General features: G+C 42.6%; 1 protein-coding gene across 2 annotated transcripts in view; it reads right to left on the reverse strand.

Annotated features, from left to right (window-relative positions):
- The window catches only part of PROC (protein C, inactivator of coagulation factors Va and VIIIa), a 106,344-nt gene that overhangs the window by 30,600 nt on the left and 52,841 nt on the right, over nt 1-22,903 (reverse strand). For both annotated transcript variants that reach the window (XM_085634671.1, XM_085634672.1), the window contains exons 5-6: nt 15,473-15,583; nt 14,391-14,531 (exon numbers count right to left, since the gene is read on the reverse strand). In XM_085634671.1, the coding sequence (XP_085490797.1) occupies nt 14,391-14,531; nt 15,473-15,583 (252 nt within the window). The remainder of the gene's footprint in view (nt 1-14,390; nt 14,532-15,472; nt 15,584-22,903) is intronic.

Below are 22,903 nucleotides of genomic sequence, written 5' to 3' on the forward strand. Positions count from 1 at the left end.
GGTGGGAAAAACGAGATTACCCTGTGTTGGTAACCGTATTCCATTCATCCAGAGTGTTCAACCCACAATTAACTGAGTCGCAGCGTGTGATCCAACGACATTCGCATTTGTTCAACAGAAGTTGAAGATTACCCCCTCTTGGTGGGAGTACTGGGCGATCGATTACTTGCCAAATCAAATCGGTTTCAGAATGATTTTTGTCCTTGTAATGCGCAACAAGAGGTGCAGTTTCAACATTGCATCTTATGCGGCTTTGATGTTGAAAAATCCGTTGTTTCACCATCTGGGTTGTCTGTCCGATGTATAGAAGATTGCATGGACACTTGATGGCATAAATGACATTGCTTGTGCGACAATTTGAAAAGGTTTTTAATGGGTATGTTTGATCTGGTGTAACAAACTCCTTGGTGTTACAGGTGAAAGCACAGGCCGCACAAGTTTGGCATTTGTAGTGACCCACGACCGGGGGGAGGCCCCAGAGAGTGGTCAAAGATTGAGACTTTTCTTTATTGGGCCATGTAATGGCGTGAACCAATTTGTCAGACAAGTTAGAGCCCCTTTTGTATGAAAAAAGTGGTGGCTCTTTGAATTGCGCATGAGTTCGAAGAATTGTCCAATTTCTTTTAATCATTTTATTGATCAAATTGCTAGAAGGGCTGTAGGTAGAGACAAAGGGAATGCGTAAATTAGTTTTTTTCATAGTGGGTGCAAGAAGAATCTCTCTATGGCAATACCAAGCTCGTTTTTGGGCACGGGAGACAATGCGTTTTGGATACCCTCTCGAGATCAGCTTGTCTGATAAAATAGCTGCCTCCCTAAAATAGTCTTTGCGCCATTTGCAATTTCTTCGAATGCTATGACCATTGTCCTGATGATGGCCTGAAACCAACCAGGCTGAAACGCCGTCGACAAAACCCAGCAAAGAACTTTTTGGCTTATTTGTGGTCATTGAGAAAAAAATGTATCCATAGCAGATTGTATATAATTATTCCTTTCGATCACATTGTTATTATCTTAATTTGCGCCGTTCACGCTGTTTTTCACTCATTGTGTCACTGCGCCATTCACTATCACTAGCACGCCCAGTGCTCACTTATGTGTGTTTTTGGTCATTTGTACTTTTATTGTACTGTAGTGCTGTAAAAACTACCTACAATATACAATTCTTTTCTATGTTCCTTTGGTCTCCCTTCCCTTTTTTTCCCCCCTCCCTTTGTGATTTATATCACTAAAATATTTGGCCTTTCTAAAAATGATATCCAGCTGAGACGTTGTTGTTTTGGTATAACTATTGCCCGGTCTCTGCTGGGAAAACGGGTGTACTCCTGTTCTTTGTTCCTTTCTTTAAAAACTTTGGCGCGAACCTGTGAGTTTGGTGAGTTGTCTGATTCCTTAGTTAGGGATCAGTTGGTGAGATGCACCAACAGTACTCGTGTATAAGAGAAACTATTATCTAAAAACCCAACTTTATCAGAAGCCGTTGCTATTGTAGAAGGGATGGAAAATACTTCTACGTGGGTCAAAGAAATAAGGAAGTGCCGAGAAGAAAAGAAAGATGGTCAAGGAGATGTGCATGCTTTATTAGATTTGGACTGTTCAGTATCTTGTGATAATGTTGCTAAAGTTTCTTCTAATGATAGGAGTAAAGTTGCAGAGAAGGATGCATGTAATATACGTGGTTCTGGCAAGGATTTTTCATCGAGAGCAGAGCCAGATGCACGTCAACCTAGTACTGATTGTAATATTAATGATAAGAATGTCAGTGATTCCCAAAAATTGAGGTGTTATAGGTGTGGGAGTTTCTCGAATCTTTCCAACTATCCCAACTGTTATGCCAGAGGGTCAGTGTGCAAGAAGTGTGGTATCACGGGGCATTATGCTCAAGTCTGTATTTCCTCCGGGAAAACCCGCACCTCTGAAAATATGCCTGAAACTGTGCGCACCAGTCTCTTCAATGTCAAAGATAGTGATGGTAGTGTTGATGCGGGAAACATAGTGATGCCAGAACGTAATATTGTTGTGGACGGACATGACTTTGTGGTGTTAGCTGATTCAGGTTCACCTTTCACCATGATTGGTAACAAACAATGGGATGAAAGTGTGGGGTTGAACAATGTAACACTTATGCCTCCTGATATTAGTCCAGTCAGTTGTGGGGGTGCGAGAATTAATGTTCTTGGATATGTTGAAGCTGAAATCCAATTTAGGGGGAGGCATACGGTTGGAAAAGTCTATGTAGCGGAAAGGGGTGATAACTTGCTAGGATGGAGACACCTTATTTTTACCAGCATGATTTAGGTATTATACTTAATCCGAGTGCAAAAGATCCCAGAGATCAAGTCATGTTAGTTGGTTGTGAAAGTCAAGGAGATGAATATTTTGACAAATTCCCTGAAATTTTTACACTGATGCCTTAGGTTGTCTCAAAGGTTATGAGCATCGCATCATTCTAAAAGATAAGGCTGTACCTTGTGTACATAAGGTGAGAAGAGTACCCAACATGATGATGGAGCCTTTGAAGGTAGAGCTCAAAAGATTGCTAGATTTGGGGGTCATTGAGGAAATAGAAAGCTTCGGAATGGTTGGCGCCCATTGTTTTGGCCCCCAAGGATGGTGGTGCCAGTATCAGAATGTGTGTGGACCTGTGGGGTTTAAATGAGTGGATTTGGGTTGATCGGCAGCCCCTCCCCAACATCTCAGAGTCAATTAGCATGCTTAAGGGAGCCCAGATCTTTAGTGTGTTGGATCTCTCATCCGCATACCACCAGATTGTTCTGCACAAGGACTCAAGACATCTCATGTCCTGCGTAACACCTCTGGGGGCATACCATTTTCTGAGAATGCCCTTTGGGTTAGCATCAGCTGTGGCCTGTTTTCAGAGGGTTATGAAGGTGGTCCTTGGTGATATGCATAACGTGCTGTTCTTTCAGGATGATATCCTGATTTATGGAAAGAATGAGGTGGAACATGGTGCGACCCTGGTTGATGTGCTAAAAAGGTTGAAAGAAAAGGGGCTCACTGTGAAGAAACAAAAGTGTCACATTGGCTTGAGATCAGTTACATATCTTGGACAGTATTGTGAAGGCTCCCACTCCCGTAGATAAGGAACAAGTGAGGTAATTTTTGGGACTCGCTGTGTTTTACTCTAAGTTTTTATCAAGTTTTGCGAGCGTGGTTGAACCAATCAGAGCTCTACTCGAGAAAGGAGTGCATTTCGAGTGGTCTGTTGAATGTCAGAAAGCTTTTGACAGCATTAAATGTGAAATTGGGAGAATGCCAACCTTGGGGCATTTTGATGTCAACCGGAAAACTATTATAACCACTGACACCAGTCTCAAGGGATTGGGAGCTGTGCTTTCTCAGGTGCTGGAGGGGGAAGAGCGAGTGGTTGCCTTTGAGTCCAGGGCGCTCAGAGATGCTGAAGTAAATTACTCTTGTATTGAAAGAGAGGTTTTAAGTGTGTTTTGGCCTGTGCGGCATTTTAAATGTTATCTTTGGGGTATTCCTATCCTTGTCAGATCTGACCATCACCCCCTAGTTCAAGTTTTCTCTTGTCATCACAACGAGCAAATCACTCCCAGACTTAAACGCTGGAGTGAAGAACTTCAAGAATATAATTTTTTAGTGCAATATATACCTGGTTCAAGAAACAAATCTGCTGATTGTCTTTCCCGACTGCCTTTAGAGCGTGAGCAGAATGATATTGAAATTGAGTATTTGAACTGGGTGGCAGAGCCGGCTCGGTCCAATGAAGAGTGGTTGGACAGTGTGAGAAAAGACAAAGTGTTTTCTTCTCTCCCGGTAAACTACAAATCCTCCACCGGAGTAAGCTTGCGTAGGGGGTACAGCTTGTCGGACGGATACTTTCCCCCGGGCCCCCGCACTCCCTGAGCCTTAAACTCCATAACGGGGCGGCAATTCTGCATACTTGTGCCCTGATGCGCATGCGCGTGCAACGGTGGCCACAGGCCTACTGGAAAGAGTGACATCCCCGGCCCCCGCACGCCGACAGCTTACCTACCGGCTGTCACTGCCCCTGGAGTTACCTGGTGCTGGCCGCTAAGGGCCGAATACTATGCTTACCAATCATGACCTTACCGCCACAGGCCAGCATAGTTGCCCGACTATCTGGCCTCCCCCTCTGGAGGAAGGAAATGAGAGGGAGCTGTTCTAAATTAGGACAAAGATTTATGTCCTTCTTTGGCACCAGAAAGTAGCAGTAATAACAACAACAACCTACTTCTGGTGTAGGCACCTTCTCGATAAGATAGACAGATGGTCCTCCATCCAACGCTCTCAGGATGGTGGAAGGTGCGGCGGAGTGACAATGAAGCGCAAGGTATACCTCTTATCTGCAGGACCCACTTGTCTGATGTGACTGTCTGCCAAAAAAGCAAGAATAGTCTGATCTTGCCTCTAATGGGGTGGCTGTGCATGCTAAGCGGGTTTAGCTGGTGGGCTGTGGGATGAAGGCAGTGGACTGAGTGACCCTCTGAAACTGACCGCGGGGGCAGTGGGCACCACAGCCGTGAAATTGCTGTGCACCTTGCGGGCCGAATTGACTGACCGTATGTGGTACCTTTGTTTGCTGTGGCCCTGCTCTCGTTGAACCACTCCAGAGCGGAATGTGTTTTGTCCCCAAACAGGCAAGTCCCATCAAAGTTTATATATAAGGGATGATTGTACATAGTCTTAACAAGCAGTGGACCGCAGCCAGGCGTGGCAGCAGATAACAATGCAGGTGGCAATGTTCCTCCCAATGGAATTGCTGGTGTCCAAGCCACAAAAAATGGTGAACTTGTCTGCATCAAGACCATCCTGGATGGATTGGTTCATGACAGGCCGTAGATCATCCGAGACAACTAGGAGGTCTAGAGCCACTGAATCTCAAAGAGCTTGGGAACAGCGGCCAAAGAGGCAGCTGGCATTCACGGACTTGAGGGCCAAGCTGTTGGAAGAAAATACCTTCTTCCCAAAAGTCTCCAAACATTTAGATTGCCTATCAAGAGGAGTAATCAGGAAGGTATTCAGGTTTGTTTGACTTGAAGACGCTTGCACCACCAAGCTTTCAGGGGATTGATGATGAGACAGAAATGCAGGGTTGCGCAGGGCAGGGCAGTGGTGACTCGCAATCTGGAGATTGACAAGGGCAGATCAGGGTTTGGCCCAGGGCTGGAGGCACTGAGTGCATGTCTGCCCTGGCTTTAAATCTTAAGTGGGGAGCTGGTGGTCAAGAACTTTGACGCCCTATGCATGACCATTGTGTAAGGAGCTCCCTTCTCACTGGAAGCAATAGAAGGTGAGAGGAGCCCCAAATCAGAGGAAGTGTCAAGGACACAGGCTTCTTGAAGGCCATCATACAATTTTCCATAAGGTATGGTTTCCCTATTTCCTCACCTGCATCATAATCATTGTCAGAATCCATGCCAAAATTATAAAGGCAAAGTATGTGTGCTTTCTTGTAAGGGTGGCAAATTCAGTGGGGGAGGTAGCACTTTGATGGAAGCCAAGCGTGGCTTGAGTTGGGGTTGTAGCGGCACCGACTCAGAGTCAGAGAGCACAACGGGGACTTCTTCTTCAGCTTCGATGGAGTCAGCGTTGGTATCGCGGTGCAGGAGACAGAGTTGAAAAGGGAGCCGGAGAAGGGGCAGTGGTGGATGTGGAGAGTTTAACTGGCACTGAAGGTGCATCAGCTGGCAGTACCCCAGATGAAGGGCCTCTTGGCTCCTTGGGGCCTAAAGGTGTAGCAGAGATATTTGGCAAGGATCCAAAGCAGTGGAGAAATCTACCTTGCTGAACATGTCAATATGCCTTGGAGTCACAGCCGGCCCCTGAAACTCTGGTTGTGGCATAGGTGGATCGGCTTCAGGAGCAAGATCAAGGGGCATGGTAATGCCTTTGTGCCTTCCCAGGGTTATGTGAGTGTCAGGAAGGGGCTGAGTCCCACTTGGATTTTTTTTTCTTCAACTTACCCAAACGCTAGGAGTGCGACGATGACCAACTTGGAAACAGCACCTGTGACCTCTGAGCCAGGACTGACCCTTCAACGTGGACCGGTCTTGTCAAAAAGTCTTCTAATACTTGGCAACAGTTTCACCTTGGGGTCTCATGTGGCCTTCGGGTTCCTTGACATGCAGTCACAGTGTTGTGGCTTAACCCCAGCCACAACAGGCAAACCTGATGAGGATCTGTCACAGACATTTGTTAGTGACAGTCCTTACAAGGTGTGAATCCTGTTGTCATGAGAGGTAACATTTTGCTTGCACACTATACATTTTAGGTGAAAAGGTGTCTCAACAAGATAAGAGATAGCTCCAGATCTGCATCTGGTGGTAAAAAAAGGAACTGATTTCAATGTGTGGGTGTAGCACCTATATAGGTCCTGCATGACATTTCCAGAGTGGAAAAGCATCAGGTCTGTGCTGCATGGCACCACCTTCTGGCATGTATAGGGACTGCTCAAAGTTCCCAGATCCAGTCTGATGCTTGGGGAATATTCAAAATGTGAGTAATCTGCAGTTAGAAGTCTCAATCAGAAGTAATCCTTTTAACGATTGAAAACTCCAGTTGATTTTTCTCAAATGATCTAAAAGCCTTGCATGGTTTATAGATTCTCAGTTCAGCTTTTCAGTATTTTATTTATGTATGCGAGAGTAACCTATGGATTACAGTGCATGCAAACATTTTGATTTGTACTGACAAGCTTGTTTAGCCCTGGGCAGATATATTCTTATAGGGTTAGACCTGTACAGCCTGTGTTGCAAGATTTTGAATTTTCTGCACATGGCCCAACAGTTTTCTGGCAGTGCCAACAAAGAGAGAGCCACAATAAATGAGTTTAGAACCTGTTGTGGCTTGGGCTACATATTGTGGTTTGGGCTATCAAAGCTCTCCTCTCTTCTGGAAGATTGGGCTGAAATTATAAAATGAGCCACATGTGAAGAAAGAATGTCTTAATAGGATAGTTGGAGTGGCATTCCCTACTAATACTGCTGTCAAACAGGATCCCAGTGATTTTTACATTGCCCAGTAGGTCAATTCTATAATCACCAACAGTCCAGGAGTTAAAGGACTCACCCTATTTACTGACACAGTATTTCGGGCCCACCAACAAGAACCTAATAGTGTTAGGTACTAACCAATTTCTAAAATCCATTCCTCAGTCCTCTCCATCAGACTGGACAGTGTGCCTAAATACACATCCAAGAGCTTACCCAAGAGAAGCAACAGCTGTGTGTAATCAATATAAATGTGACACCCCGCCCCCAACCCTGGAACATCAAAGAGATTGCGGTAAAGCTTCATATAGATGTTGAACGAGTACCCCAGTTCAACACCCAGTTTTTTCAGTTCAGGATACAAACCAGCAGTTCAGATAACGTCAACAGGGTACAGGGACCGTCGCCCACTCACTTGAGCGGAATGCTAAAATTCCCACAAGAACCATGAGTAGGCTTAGCCCCATAACCAAACTATAGACATACAGACACATCCCAGGACACATAAGTCTGCCACAGATAGCCTCAACACATGTGCAATACCGGGATTGTGATAACACATAATGGCAGCTAAGAAGGATAGCAATTACGAATGTACACTCAAGTGCCTAAATTGTCTCCGTCTACCTATGCGTGTAACTCGAAATTGGAACACTTTTCTATGCTTCATTTTATCTAAAGTATTAAAAGTTAATAAAAAACAAAAATAGATGTTGAAAAGCATGGGGGTATGGGAGACTGTTAGGGACACCACATATAAAATCTATAACCAGTGCAGTACTTCATCAAGAAGCACTGGAGTAGAACAGTCAAAATGGAAAAACTCAAACCATCTAATGGAAAGGAATAAAATACTGGCTATTTCAAAACAAAAGATCAAATTAATTTCAACCAAATACTAAAAACCGTCTATAAAAGATGCTAAATATGGGACATACTAAGAGAATATGACAAAGATCATTGAAAAGCTTTGCTAAACTGGATCATTCTTCATCAGTGCTTACTCTCAAGCCTGTCTTAAGAAAAAAGCTTCTGTGCATAAGTTCCATTCATCAATAATAGGAGGCATCTGATTTCATGGTCAGGAACATTCAGCAAATAACTTGAAGGCACACATTTAGATGTTAACTTTACAAAAAAGAAAAGATGATTTTCATTTAATATACACTTGGTCATTCAGAGTCAAAATTATCTGAGATTTCTTTTAGCTTAACTTTATCAAGAACTCATTCACATGATCAGTTTAAGAGAGAGTCAATGAACACATGATTATCTTATTTAGATAATAACTTTTTTTAGTATCAGTGTTTTAGAGTGTGCCCAATCAGCCTTACATTTCATAGCAAAGTGCAGCTATTGCAGGACTAATTATTTTGGATAAAAAACAACCCCAAAACTTTAAAACCTAGAACATTTGTGACATTTAAAGAGTGCATACCCAATTCTAGATGCTCAGCCTCAGTAAGCGTGGCATGGACACTCACTTCTTTAAGCGTTTGCTCTTTAAACTCTCAAAATTGAAGTATTTGTCCAGGATTAATGAAGTACACCTCATAGGGCATTTGTAAAAATGTTTGCCTGTTTGCTCTTAATGAAGGAGAGAAAGATAAACTGGACCACGCCATTGACCTCTGTGTAGGTAGTGTCCTATGCGATGTTCCTTCGGGCCATCCAGCTAATACTGCTCTTATTTTACCCAAAGGCATTAATGGGATCCAACATGTAAAAGATGGTCTGTGCCTAATCTACACCTGAACTTATTTCAGTCAAGTGGGCACTACCAATCTACATTTTCCTTCCAAAATGCCAGTTTGCTTCTTTTGCAATAGCTGTCCAAGTGAGAAAGCTGGTGGTGGGACACTAATTGGGTGAGATATAATAGTATGAGATCATCTGGATATAGCACTACATTTATATGCTTCCCATCCACTTTGGGTCGAAATAACTAAGCTCATGAGAATACCTTCGAGCGATATGATACATATAAAGCAAAATGCAGAGCCGCTAAAATACACTTCTACTTTAAGCCAATCAGGCTGTCAATCCAGTCTGAGAGATGATCATTCATCCCCAGTTGTGCTTTGGCCAAAGTCATAAGAAAAACACAGGATGAATTGTACTTAGCCCTGGATGAAATTCCAAAGGAACCAGATTTGTCCCCCCTACTCTCTCCTCTGATTCCTGCAACAAGACCTGCCCAAAAATGTTTACAGACCAAGGGCCTGATTTAGAGCTTGCTGAGGAGGGTACTCTGTCGCAATAGAGATGGAGTACACTCTCTTCCAAACTGAAGTTTCGCCTGCCTCATTTGGAGCCGGGCGGAATTTAAGTTTGTTAGCGATGGCCACAACTCTGCTTCCGTCAATTGACATACTCTTCCGAAGGCCCAATGGAGTAAGATCCGTTGGAGGTTTGGTCATTCGTCCACACACCCTATTCAGAGTTGGAGAACAAATGGGCAGTTTTTACTTTCACACACTGCCATCCAAACCATAGCGTTAAGTAAAAGTAAAAACATTTTAATGACCTGCTATTCTACATTCTTGGTGTTTCCTACCTGAAAGTTTGACAAGTTGAAACCTTGTGAAATTCTGATGATTAAAACTTAATTGGAAATTTATGTGGGAATCGAATGCTGTGTCACAAATTTCCATGGATATTCCCCAATTCAAAGGGGACACTCAGCGTCCTAGTTTGAACATTATGAGAGTCCCATATCCTAAACTTACTGTTACCAGTGGAATGAGCCATTTCAGGACCTGGAATACTGATGCAGTATTCCCGGGCCCAGTTTTAATGAGGTTCGGAGAAGAAAAAATAGAGGATAAGCTGCGCCGTTCTCCTCTTTAAGAAGTAACCATCCCATGTCTTGCAAAGTCTTTCATAACAATAAGACATTTGTTGTCAGTGGGCCCACGGGCTGCACTTTTTTACTGACTTATTGATGTATGTTTATACATATTGTGTGCTTAGATGGAGTTATGCGTGCGGCAGATTAGTGCCCTCAACCCTGGGAGAGTGTCAGCGCTGCACTGGAGGTATGGGACTTTATCCCACCAGACTAGACATACATATTGGTGGCATGAGTCAGGTGGAGGGAAATTACCACATCGAATGTTGCTCCTTCTGAATCAGAGTAGGTAATTTTTCCACACCCGTTTATTCTGATTGTGTGGGAACCATACCTCCTTCTTCTGGCTGTTAATTCCAGCAAAAAAACATTGCACTAGTCTTGCCATTTTTTTACCACACCCCCTACCACAAAAAAACGTTCCCTTCCCTTCTCTACACCCCTTCACCCTCAGTCTCCCCCTACCGCACCACCCAAATCCAGCATACATTTACCACCTGCTCCGAGTAGGTGGTAAATGTTTTAAAACCTCATGTAATTGGAATTTCTGTATGGTTTTACAACAGGAAAAATCAGACCCACGTAGTAATTTCCCATTCCATGGTTTTTTTTCATAATTGCACAGCACTGGCACACATTAGTGGAAAAAACGTCTAGGGGTTACCATTACCCCACTACTGTGCAAAATGTAATCAGCCCCACTGAGTCTTGCTTTGAATCCCACCTCAAAAATAGTTTTAATCATTTAACCTTTACTTACTTTGATGTTTCTAAATAGCTTATATTTTCTTTATACATTGTGCCCTTGGGCTGGGTTTTGTTTAACTTCTAACGAAACAAAAATAATATTACACTGGTTAATTAGGTCAACCACTGGTGATAAATTGTAGTGCACTACTTATAACTGGTTAAAAAGAAGGGGAAAAATCAACTCTAAATCTAATCTTTGCTTAGTAGCCTCTGGAAACAATAATAGGGTTACTGACCGACTGTTCCTGTGTTTGGGCCCTCTTTTCTCTCCTTTATTTGTACCCTGCATAGAGCAATTCTAGGTCACGTTTCCTTGCTGGAATTTCCAAGCGCCACCTTTCCATTGTCTTCAGCTTGGCCTTTTTGTTATAGCAGGTTAAGCTTGTGTATCTACACTTGTGTCACAAGGATTTGCCAAACACTCCTTCTCGAGGACTTTTGGGCCGATGCCACATTGATCTAAAATTAATGTTGCCAACAGGTGTTTTCCTGAAACCACTTACTCGCTGGACAAATCATGATCATCTGACCATTCTAACCCCCCCACTAGACTTCTAGGTTTCCGGAGCTCGTTTATGATTTGCTGATATCCAGGTCGAATTCTCAGGCCAAACCAGCGGTTCTCCTAAGGCGTGCATGATATATGGAACATTTTTAGGTCTCTTGCATGCAGCTTGTAATCTGCAGATTAGAATTCAAGGGAAGAACCATAACATATATCAGATCTGTACTAAGCAAATATTGCTATTCCGTTGTAGGTCATTTGTTTCAATATCAATTCATAGCAAACTTTGGTGTTGGTGAAGATTTACTAAGATTTTGCGCCGTGTTTAAAGTAATGCAAATCGTCGCAAAATCTTTTTTTCCCTGTTTACTTTCCAGCGCTAAACTTGGTTAGCGCTGGAAATAACAGAAAAGTAATGCGCTGGTTCTCATTACTCTGCGCCATGGGGCATATCAAGGGTGGAGCATGGGCGTTCCCATGCAACCATCCAAGGTTCCTCACGCTAAACCCAATTTACTAAATACAGTAGATTGGGTTTAGCATGAGAAAACTGCGCCCTCTTCAAGTAGGCGCAAGGAAGGAGAAATGCTTTCATTTCTCCTTTCTTTTCGGACTTTGCATGAGTACTGCACTGTGCAGCACGTATACAAAGTGGGAAAATCTGTCTGGGTATCCTTCCTGTACAAAACCTATGCTAGACTAATGCACGCACCCTAGCACTATGGCGCTAAGGTGTGGGTGTGGCACACAGCAGCTGAAATCAGCACCGGCGCAAGGGAAGGGGGAGGAGAGAGCCATATTTCTGAGGATATGGCGCTCTCATGCTCCCTCCCAGTCTCGCAACGCAGTGCAGCCTCACGGGGGCTGCGTTGTGTGAATTTTTTGTAAATATCCCCCTTTGAGACTTATTTACAAGCCCCTTGCCCTGCCGATGTATCACTTTTCCCTATATTAAAGGTGATGCACTGGCAGGGCATGGGGCTTGTAAAAAAGCCCCTTTATTCAGCCAGATGACTATTAAAGCAAAACATTAAAAATCATCATAAAAGACGAACCAACAAGATATAAAAAGGTAAATTGCACCAGTTTCTAAAAAGTGTTAATGTAAAATAGAAAATGTAGTATTTTTAGTTTGAATATCTTTTCCTACTATTAAAGGCAGTTCTTGTAAATGTAGTGCAGAAATCAGAAATCTCGGGAGGTCAAATATTGAAAATATATAGTCCTTCTTTATCTATCAATGTCATCTGAATGTTATTTAGCATTTGAATGGTGTCATAGTGAATTAGCAGAAATAAATGTTCTGCAGCTGGTGCTCTCCAGGCGATGAGAGCAGCGAAAGGGGAAATCTGACTGGATGAGAAGCTTCATGGAAGCTGCACGGACCTTGTTTCAGGAGCAGCTCCTCCGCTATGGCGGAGGAGCGTCGCCCCACTGCTTTTAAGCGGTGCGAGGAAGAAGAAACATAAAATGATAATAGCTTAGAGTTATTATCATTTTATGTTTCCTGCCTCTTTGCGGGCGGGGCTGCTCTGCTCTCAGTTTGCCCACTCTTAAGTGCGCAGTGACTGTTTGATCGGCCCTCTCAGGCTGCCCAAACCAGTCATGCGCACTTTCCCCTTCTTCATGCACGCTGCATTGCAGCCTGCGTGGAGAACAACCCCAGGCCCACATTCCCTTGTTGAGCGTCCAACCAGGACACCCAAAACCAATCACAACAAGCATTGCAGCGTTGTGCTTGGTCAGGGGAGCCAGGGTGCTCACCAATCACAGCGCTGCATTGCAGCGTTGTGATTGGTCAGGGGAGCCTGGCTGTAATTCCTGTGCGACAAGGAGAGCAGAGACGCGGGACCCGTCGCGGCAGGTTAAGTGTTTTTAAAAAAAAAAATTTTAATTGCGCCCCCTGCGCGTCCTCACCCGTAAACCTTGCCGGCCGTCACTGCCTTGTTTGCTGCGAGTAACCTCTAATTGGGCAGAATGTGTTAGAGGGTGATCATAAAAGAAATTAGTGTAAATTAGACTTCTCCAAAATTGCAGTCTGCTCTGGGGTAGGTTCATACGATTATATATGCATATTCTCACAACCTAGTGCGCTCCAGGATACTATATAGGTCATCACAAATTATCATACCTCAGAGGACCGAAAGGTACGTTGGTGTGATTGCAGTGACGGAATCAAAGATTTACGTTTTAACTAGAAATATTTCAAATGCTATCATGTTATGAATGCATGAAGTGCTTTTAGTGAAAGGCTGTCATTCCTTCCACTGCAGTCTTTCACGATGTAAACAGCGCCAAACATGGGCACCCTCATTTAGGCAGCTGTAACCACCCTTTCTGAAAGTGCTGCACCACCACCCCATGTGGGACCCAATGGTGGAGGCTTCAACGGAGGGAAATTAGTCATCCGCCAACTTCCAGAAAGGCCAGTGAGGCAGCAGGAGAAGTGGGCTGTGTTGCCATTATTTGTATAGCATTCCTTGAATGTGTGTTGTATTGTATTGTTTTATTCTCATTTGGGTTGAGTTTGGTTGTAGTTTATTATGTTGTGATGAGTTATGTTTAGGTTTGTGTTACATATGTATAGCACCAAACATGACCCAGGTGTCTTCTCTGGTTTGCCCTATCTCCAATCTGACTTTATCAGCACAGTACTTCTCATACACATCAGTGAAAACCATGTTGGTATATTGTCCATATATCAGTGAAAGCTTCTGCTAACATTTTGAAAAACTAAAAATAATAGCCTAAATAGATTAATATGGTGCTGGTAACCAAGGATGCAACAGAATATTAGCTTGCCTACCTGCATGATCAGTGTGTGTGCACACTGACCACGCATGAGTGGGGAATGGGAAAAAAGCTGCAGGCTTTGTCTTTGGTGGATGAATAGAAGCATTGATTTCACAAGTACTTGGGAGTATTTAGTCATATGTATATTAATGTAAAGCAGCAACACTGCCACTGGCATATTTTATATTCAGCTCATTCAAATTTATGGAGCTACTTTCAAGAATGTACATTTTTATAAGATCTGTATATAAATAACAAGTCACTGCAAAGAACAAAAATAACGGCTAGCCCTATCAATAACCTGATCTAAAGTTATTTAATGGAAGAGAGACACCAACAACTCCACTGTGTTTCCCCCTTGGCAATAGGCAGTGCACTACAACAGCCGCTCAAGGCAGATGACTGAACTATCGTGCATGGACCTGCCATTCCCTGTTGAAGACCTTTTGATTGCTAAGCAGAATTGGATAGATACATAGACAGGGATGCTTACCAACAGGTTGACATGTACGCTGGTCGTCCATGAGCTGGAATCCTGATGCGCAACTGCATATGCGACTCTCACCCGCTAGGTCCTCCACACAGAACTGGTCACAACCCCCGTGGTCAATGGAGCAGTTGGAGTAGAGGGCCTCTGAAAACCCAAATTGGGAAAGAACATGTGTGCTGATGTTTTGTAATGACTCTTGCATACTTATAATGATATTCTCTTGTACAATCTTACTCTGAGCAAAACCGTGCAATGAAAGAGAGGACCTTTGAGCAAGTGATACAAGCAGTGACAAGGAGGATGGTAGAAGTAGGGCTGGTTCAGTTGGTGGTACACAGAGATGGGTTATGTTGCTATGATGACTAGTACTTCCTCATGTCTCACGGGGGCTTTGTGGATGCATAATGAAGAGACTATGGTGAAGCATGATGGTATGATCATGAGTAGAGTCGACATATTGCAAAGCATTGTGGTGAGTTAGATTATTGTTCTGGGGAAGCATGTATGCAGGGCATTCTGCAGTGAGATGGATGGAGATGCAGGTGATGTTACTATGGTGATGTATGAGCGCAAGGCATGAATAAGAAATATTGGTGGAAGAAGCACACTTTATACATAAACACTTGATTTCAAAATGAGTCACAAAAAGGTAATATAAGCTCCTTAGTTCATACCAAACTTTAGAAGAAGAAACTTTATTATATTTTTACAAAACTAAAAAACACAAATTAGATGGTCTCATTTTTAAAGACTTGTTCTTTATTTTCTTATTTCATGTGAAGCAACAACCACAGCCAACGTCCGGCGTGCACAGACACTTTGTGACTCATTTTGAAATGAAATATTTATGTTTAGAGTGTGCTTCTTCCACCAATATTTCTTATTCTTGCTGATGTGGGTCTTTTTAAGACGGTTGGCCCAGGGAGTGAGTACCTTTTGGATTCTTTTGGAAACTATACAGAGTGCAGGACTATATACCATAACTGTTCTTGCTTCTTTATGTAACCATGTAGGCAAGGCATGTTTCAAAAATTAAGCACAAAAGAAACTATGTCTCAAGCAGAATGAATAGGACCCATGATTACCATAAGTGCAGAAACGTCCCTCCCAGCCTCGGTGACAGATGCAGTCAAACCTTCCTATGTTATCCTTGCAGGTTCCATTAACACAGGGGTTGGACAAGCACTGGTCTCCATCTGCAAGGGGAAGAGAAACAAGAGGGGACTTCTGAGGGCTCTATAGACAGAAACAAACCATCCCCATCTCACCTTCAAAACACAGAGTGGTTTATATTTGGAGACACAGGGGAGTACAACTAGCTGAACATGTAGCATTTGATCAGGAGAAGACAGTATGGTGTTAATGCATATACATTGGAATTTTGTGGTTTTACTTTGAAAACATTTAGGGTCTGATATAGAGTTTGGCTGACATGCAGTAGAGTACCCTTGTCTGCCAAATACTAAGCACGCCCCCTTATTTAGAGATGGCTGGACCTTCATTTTTCTGTTGGTTTCACCTGTTGTGGCTCAGTCAACAAAACTTCCACCGGCAGTTTGAAGGAATAGCGGCCATCATAGGAAGAACCTGACACCGCCAATCCTATTTGGGGTGGGTGGTGTAATGTATTTATTTTCTATCTATAACAGAAAAAATAAATAATGACCCAAACACCTTGGGAGAAAATCTGCTTGGGAGATATGGGAGTTTTTTCTGAAAAATAAAAGCTGTGAAAAAGTTTGGTGAATAGCCCTCAAAATTAACAACAACCATCCACCAAATATTTTGTACAATATCTTCTGCCACCCCAACTTACGCAGTACCATCCATCAAATCATAAATCAGGCCCTTAGTTTAGAAAAAATTGTTTGGTTTGGCAGACAGGTACTGCCCACCTTATTTTGGGTCAGTAGTGCCACCAGCTGTCCATTGACAGAAGCTCCATTGGCTCTGCTGAGGGACAGCATCCTCTGTTGGCATGATGGAGAGGGTACTGTCTGAGGAAGGGCATTACACTGCCCACCCTATTTAGGGGAGACGGTGTGATGTTGTTTTTTTCTGTACATGAAAGAGACAAAAACAATAGATAATGACACCCCTCATCGGAAATACTCCTTGGGGGTGGGAAGTTTTTAGTTTTTCAATATCAAACTTTCAATTTAGGAGTTTGTTTTTGAAAAACGAAAACTTTAATAATGTTTGGTGGACAGATGTTATAAGCGACAGCAGCCGCCTACCAAACCTTGTGTACCTTGACTGGAACTATCATAATGGCCGTTCATCTCAAGGTACAGAGATCACCACTGAGCAAGTGCTGCTCTCTGTATTTGAAGTCAGTAAGGGCGGTAGACGTAATGTCCTCTGAAAACCTACGGACGGAGTACCACCCACCAACTACTAGATCAGGCTCTTTCACCCCAACCATCATTTAGTAGTACTGTGACTTTAAAGGTACCAATTTGAACCATATTTAGGAGATGTTTGCAGAAAATGGGCAACAACCAGGAGAAATACTACTTTCTGCAGTCATTTTTGAGGATTTTTCTCCATCAGCAAAAGATTGACAGAAGCATTTCTGATTTTAAAAAAAAAGTGTGCAGTAGTAACGTTACAGTTAATGGTGGCACACAGAAAAAATGTGTGGTTACCCGAATGCTAGATTTGTTATGCGTGACACCATTACCATCAGGTTACAGAAGTCATCCCAGATGTTTCCAAATAAAATACAAAATACATAGAAAGTTAATAATTTCTTATTAAGTGTTTCCAACTAAATGTATTTTGAAGTAAAGGTTTAAGCTATTAACCCAGATTCAGAAAGGAGACTGAAATATAAAAAGAAAATCTGGAAAAACATTTCCAAATCTATAGGGGCAAATGTTTGGTACGCTTCTTCTCTGGAAAAAAAAAAGTCCATGCTTGGGAGCAGGTTGACCTGCAGCACTAAGAAAAACTTCGATTCTATAATGTTTCTCTGTAAATCGTTTTTTTTTTTTTAAATGAGAAGCAAGTTATCGTGAGAGGGCACCAAAACACTGAAGGCTAGACTATCCACTGAAAGAGTCTGTGCTGCATAGGGCATTAGCAGTCAGTCAGTCTCAGTCTATGAGGGCTCTATCCTGTCCAGCTGGTGTTCTAGGGTATGCAGGAGAAGCTTAGAGGGAATTGTGATATACGCCCAATGTCCTTTTTGGAAGAAAGGCACTTCTGTCACTAATCAACAAGCAACTGAGCAAAAAGGACATTTCCCTCCTCTGCGACTTCAACTGAAGTTTCTGTGGTGCCCACAACAGTCATGTTTAAGAGGAGAGTAGCAGCTGCTTGGATAGGGATCATGTCTTCGAGGCCGCTTGATGCAATTGCCCGGGTGATGCAAATACTCAGGGTATAAGAAATGGCAGGCAGAGCAGACAGCATGTGTGCAACTGTGTGCCCCCAGCAACAGTAGAGGGAGGCAACATCAGGTATCCATCAATAGTGCTGGCCTGCTCTCCACTGCAGAGCAAGGAGGACAGATGTAAGGAGCAGTGGTAGAGGGTAGAAGAGTGAGTCCAGTGGAAGCTGAGGGCTTATGATTACCAACAACTCAGGATAGTGCCAGATCAGCAGGTCCCGGGGGCACGCAGACGGCAAACAGAAAGCAGTGGGCTGACATGGAAGCGAGTAAGGACTGGTGGTGCAAGTGAAAACAATATGAAGATGAAAAGATACATTTGATGGGAAGGACTACCAACAGAATTGAGCAATGCTCATGCGAAAAGTTGGTAGTACGTTGGTACATAAAATGCATAGTGGCAGCAAAGAGAGGAAGGGTTCCGAAGAAAGAGTGTCGCCTCTAAGGCTGTTTCAACGAAAGCAAGGGTACCATGGACCAAGGCGGGGTTATAGGCAGGTAGCACTAACATTTGAGAAAGATTCATGAGCTGGTCTAGCCTGAAGGAACAAAGTTGTGAACCAGAAAGTAGGGTTTGGGGCTGGAGACCAGCAGCTAGTTTAGATCACCTGGCCTGAGGGAAGGGACACAGGAAAAGCACAGTAGTGAGGTAGGGACATCCAACCCATCACTGTGTACTGGTGAAAGGGCGAGAGTGAAGAAGAAGTTGTGTACTCAGCAAAAGCAAGAATCATTGTTAGGGCAGAAAAGCATAGGGCAGATGGGACACATCAGGAAGATACTCTAAAGTGGGGTGGGGCTTGAGGGGGACTTTGAATGAGGTGAAACCTTATAGAGAGAAGAAAGTTAATGCAAATGACATGCTTGCAGCCAGAGATATGTTGACATGGAATGCAGCACCACAAACAAAAAGGAAGAGGGGCAGAGAGAGGAGGGGCAATGGGTTGTCGAGCAGGGGTAGAGAAGGACCGGCGTTGAGGGCTGAAAAAGAGGTAGACAGAAGTGGAAAGAAAGGGTCCTTCCAGAATAGACACCAGACTAGAAGATCGGCATGTGGTCCTTTGCTAGATGAGCAACTGGAAGGGATGACACATGGAGTTCATAAAGCCCAAGCAGAGACAGTAGCACAAGGATGGTGGGCACAGCAAGCAAGGAGGAGGAGAGAAATGACACATGGAGAGTGACCTTGGTGGCAAAAGGAGAAGCCAGTAAACCTTGGAAGAAAGGCAGCAGGTAGAGTATGAAAGAAGGGTCTGGCAATACATGGGCATAACTGGAGAGAGGCCAATTGGAAGAAAGGCATGGAAGTTTGTGATGTAAGAACAGATGAGGATACTAATTGGTATCAGGAAACGTGGTTGGAGACCTGAGAAAGGGATGCAAATGAAAACCATAGTAAATACCAAGATATGATAAGGAAGCAGCTCAGGGTCTGATTGGAGGCATCACTGAGGACGATGGAGGTGCGAGGTTAGAAACGGGTGTTGGAGAGGAAAATACGTTTACACTTTTAATGAAATTAGAAACTCGATAATGATAATTTCTGAGAGGAAATTAATAAACATGGACCGACTACATGTTCAAGAACATGACAAGACAAGACAATCTTAGTTATTGCATCATAAAAGCATGCAGAAAAAGGTTTCGAGTAGATGCTGTCAATCGTATAAATAACATAGACTGTGATATAATTAATTAACGTGTGCTAGAAATGTAAAAGTGGTGAACTCTCACGTCATGAAGTTTTGTCTCTAATTATATGTTATTATCATTCATATGTGTGTATAACTAATGGGAACTAGTTAATCATCAAGATTTACCTGAATATGTTTATGAATTCAATTTAAATGTATCGTTTCTGTGTAAACGTGTGCACAGAACTGACAAATAAAATAGGTGTTGCACATTCGTAAATAATGATGCCTTAATGAAACTTTCATAGATTGTATTTTATACATGAACTAATATGATGCACTTAGAACTAATTTAATTCATGAGTATTTTTTATGTATTTATACGTTGGTACAATCAGAAAGCAGAAGTCTATCATTCTAGCACAAATTAATTGTAACCATACTAAATGATTTCAAGTGCATCAAAGTTATGCTAGAATCATAATGTCTTTATATTTCCTATGTTAAATTAGCTTGATTTAATGTAAGCCTGACTTAAAATGTAAAGACCCCTTGACTTGCCGAGTCTACCACTCTCGAGAGAATTCTTCAATATAACAAATAACTTGAAACAGTGTTTTCCTTTCCTGAGTTCTCATGTACTGAACAAGATACTTTGCTACATTTTCTGATACAATCCCAAACAGCTGCCTGGGACACTGTCCTCTTGAACTCCCTTATGCGCTCATGCTGAAGGAGCATCGTTCTAACACTTCACATATTGGATTGCTTAAGGACTGCGTAATCGTCCCACCTATTCCTCTACAATTAATATCTTTCTTATGTCGCCTGATACCCATCCTATACGAACTGACCAATGGACTGAGTGGTCTGATCAGATGAGGTGATTCTAGGAGGTGTCACTCCCGAAACTTTAAGAATATAATATTACCTGCTTTAATGGATGAGGGGACTGCTGTTTTTTCCTTGCTGCCTGACTGGAGTTAGCGCTCTTAATGGTGACAGATTTTTTGTGGAACTATATTGACTCAGCTATCATATTTTATTTCTCTCCAAATGAATGTGCATTCCTAATTTGGGGTTACTAATGACTAGAGGAGATCACACTAGAGAGATCTCAAAACATCAAATACTAATGTTGTTATCTTGTATAGCTTTGACTAAACTCTTAGTGTGTATGATTTGACACGCCTATATTTGTTCAGGAGATTTGGGCTGGCCGTGATAATCTTTTATCTTTATAGTATTGTTTTGAGGCTAATTTACATGAGTCTGATTTCTAGTCTATAGTTCAGTTATCCAATTCCTGGTCCTCATTGGATGTCTGTTTGAACCCTTTATGTCCAACCCCTCTCTGCACTAAGCAAGATCCATCGGAGGGCCAAGAGAGTGCTATGAATCATTGGCAGGGGAAATAGAAAAAGATCTCAAAGAGATTTGATGGGCCTAGTAACGCTACAGCACGGGTGATGCTAATGCTAAAAGAAGTAGCCCACTGAGTTGATACACAGAAAGAGAAGCTAACTAAGAGAAAGGTAGGAGATCTGGACCACGCTAATATGGGAGGTGCATCGATTGAAGTGGCAGTTGGGAAGAAAAGAAGGCACAAGGGAGTAATCAGTGGTTGCTGAAAATAAGCGCGACTAAGCTTGTGGTGTCACATATAATAGTAATGACAAAGGAAAAGATGTTTTCAAACAATTACAGACAGAGGTTAGACGTGGAGAGTGATCTATAGAAAAGGTGAGGAAATTGGCCTGGTAACCATGGATGTTGGCCAATGATGAAAGATGAGCTTTGGCATTTTCTATATGGGTGAGAGTGACTTATGAAAGTTCTCAAATAGCATGTATCAGTGTTCAAATAATTTTGCAGGACCGTACACACTTTGGTAGAATGACATTATTACTTTTGTGAATAAGGCTCCCAGTTTACAATTTTTTACTGATTATTACAGATAGATACAGACAGAAACCCATGTATTTTCCTGTTTGTATTTAGTTTTAAAATATGGACAAACATGGTCTCATCGCCATGTTACTTCTGCTGGCCAAATGCAGGTTGGCCATAGACTAGGGCAGGTAACCCACTCCCATCATTAAAGCATGGTTGGGCCATGTGACATACTGTCAGGAGCAGTAAACCAACTATTGGGAGCTAATGCCGATACAGTCCCGACCCAAAGATATATGGGATCCTTTCACCTCCTTTCTGCAATTCGCCGGCGACAAGTGGTGCCAATGAGGGGGTAACTCTGGTCAGAAGGGCTTACTGCCAATGGCTCTAACGCCATGAACGCCACATTGAGCCAAGACACTGTGTTGTAAACAACACCTTATATGATTGGCTAAATCGTCTGTCAGATATTCCTTCTGCATTGTGCCTGGTCATTATCCTAATGTGTCCACGTTACCATTGTAATGATACCCTAGCGCTGTTGCATTTCCTGTTACAAATATGTGACAACTGGGACAACATCAAGTGTACTGCTCAGGATGGTGTATTTCGTGGCTATGTTTCTGTTTACCTTTCCTCATTGATTCCCCTTCTCCCTCACTGATGCTGTTGTTGTGCTGTTTTGTATTGATAAATGCCAATAAAATTAAAAAATATATATATATGAACAAATTTGGAAAATAGGACTTCCTTTGGATAATTAGCTCTACTGTCAGTCATGTGGGCAGGTCAGTCGCTGTGCAGATTGACAGGGAGGAGAGGTAAAATGAAAGAAAAAGATTTGCTACTGAAACGTAAATAACCAAGGATGTACAGCTATTAAACCTTTTCTAACATGGAAATGTTTTCAGATGACTGTATTGTACTGTATATGGCTAAAACCTGTTATCTATTCAAACATGAGCATATATTTATCAGTGAAATAATGAGGACATGTAACTACTGCAACTTAATTTTTACACTGTACTCAGAATAAATACAGATGGAAAGAACAAAAAAATAAATATAATAAAACCAGGGACTCATGCTTGGGTGATCCTCGGGTGCCGAGAATGGCACCATTCTTGCGAGCTGTATGTTAATCCTAACATTCACAATACCCCTTCAAGGGACTACCCGCCAGGTGGGTTTCCAACCCAAAGTAGGGCCCCAAGCGGCAAACATGACTGGAATTCAAGTAGTCACAGTGAGGAGTCTATTTTCTTGGAGATGTAAAATTACTTTATACTGGGATCTTTGAACTATGATTTGTTTCAGGTCTTTTGTGGTCTTTTTGATGGTAGGGTAAAAATGGTTGCAGGTCCTGGGTGAGCGTGAAGTGGATCTCTGTCAGGAAAACATGAGGTTGTGGATAGGAAAGCGCAGAACTGATCAGCAATATAAGGAAACTCCAGCACAACTGAATGCATCAAGTAAAGCAGTGTTGTGCATGTGAATACATTAGCAAGGTAGGGCACAGGGGTTGTGGGGGGGAATATTTCAAGCATAAGGACATTTACTTGGTAAAAAGTGGTTGGATATTGGGGGTGATA

Source organism: Triturus cristatus, chromosome 11 (assembly GCF_964204655.1).
Source record: "Triturus cristatus chromosome 11, aTriCri1.1, whole genome shotgun sequence".
Taxonomy (NCBI): Eukaryota; Metazoa; Chordata; class Amphibia; order Caudata; family Salamandridae; genus Triturus; species Triturus cristatus.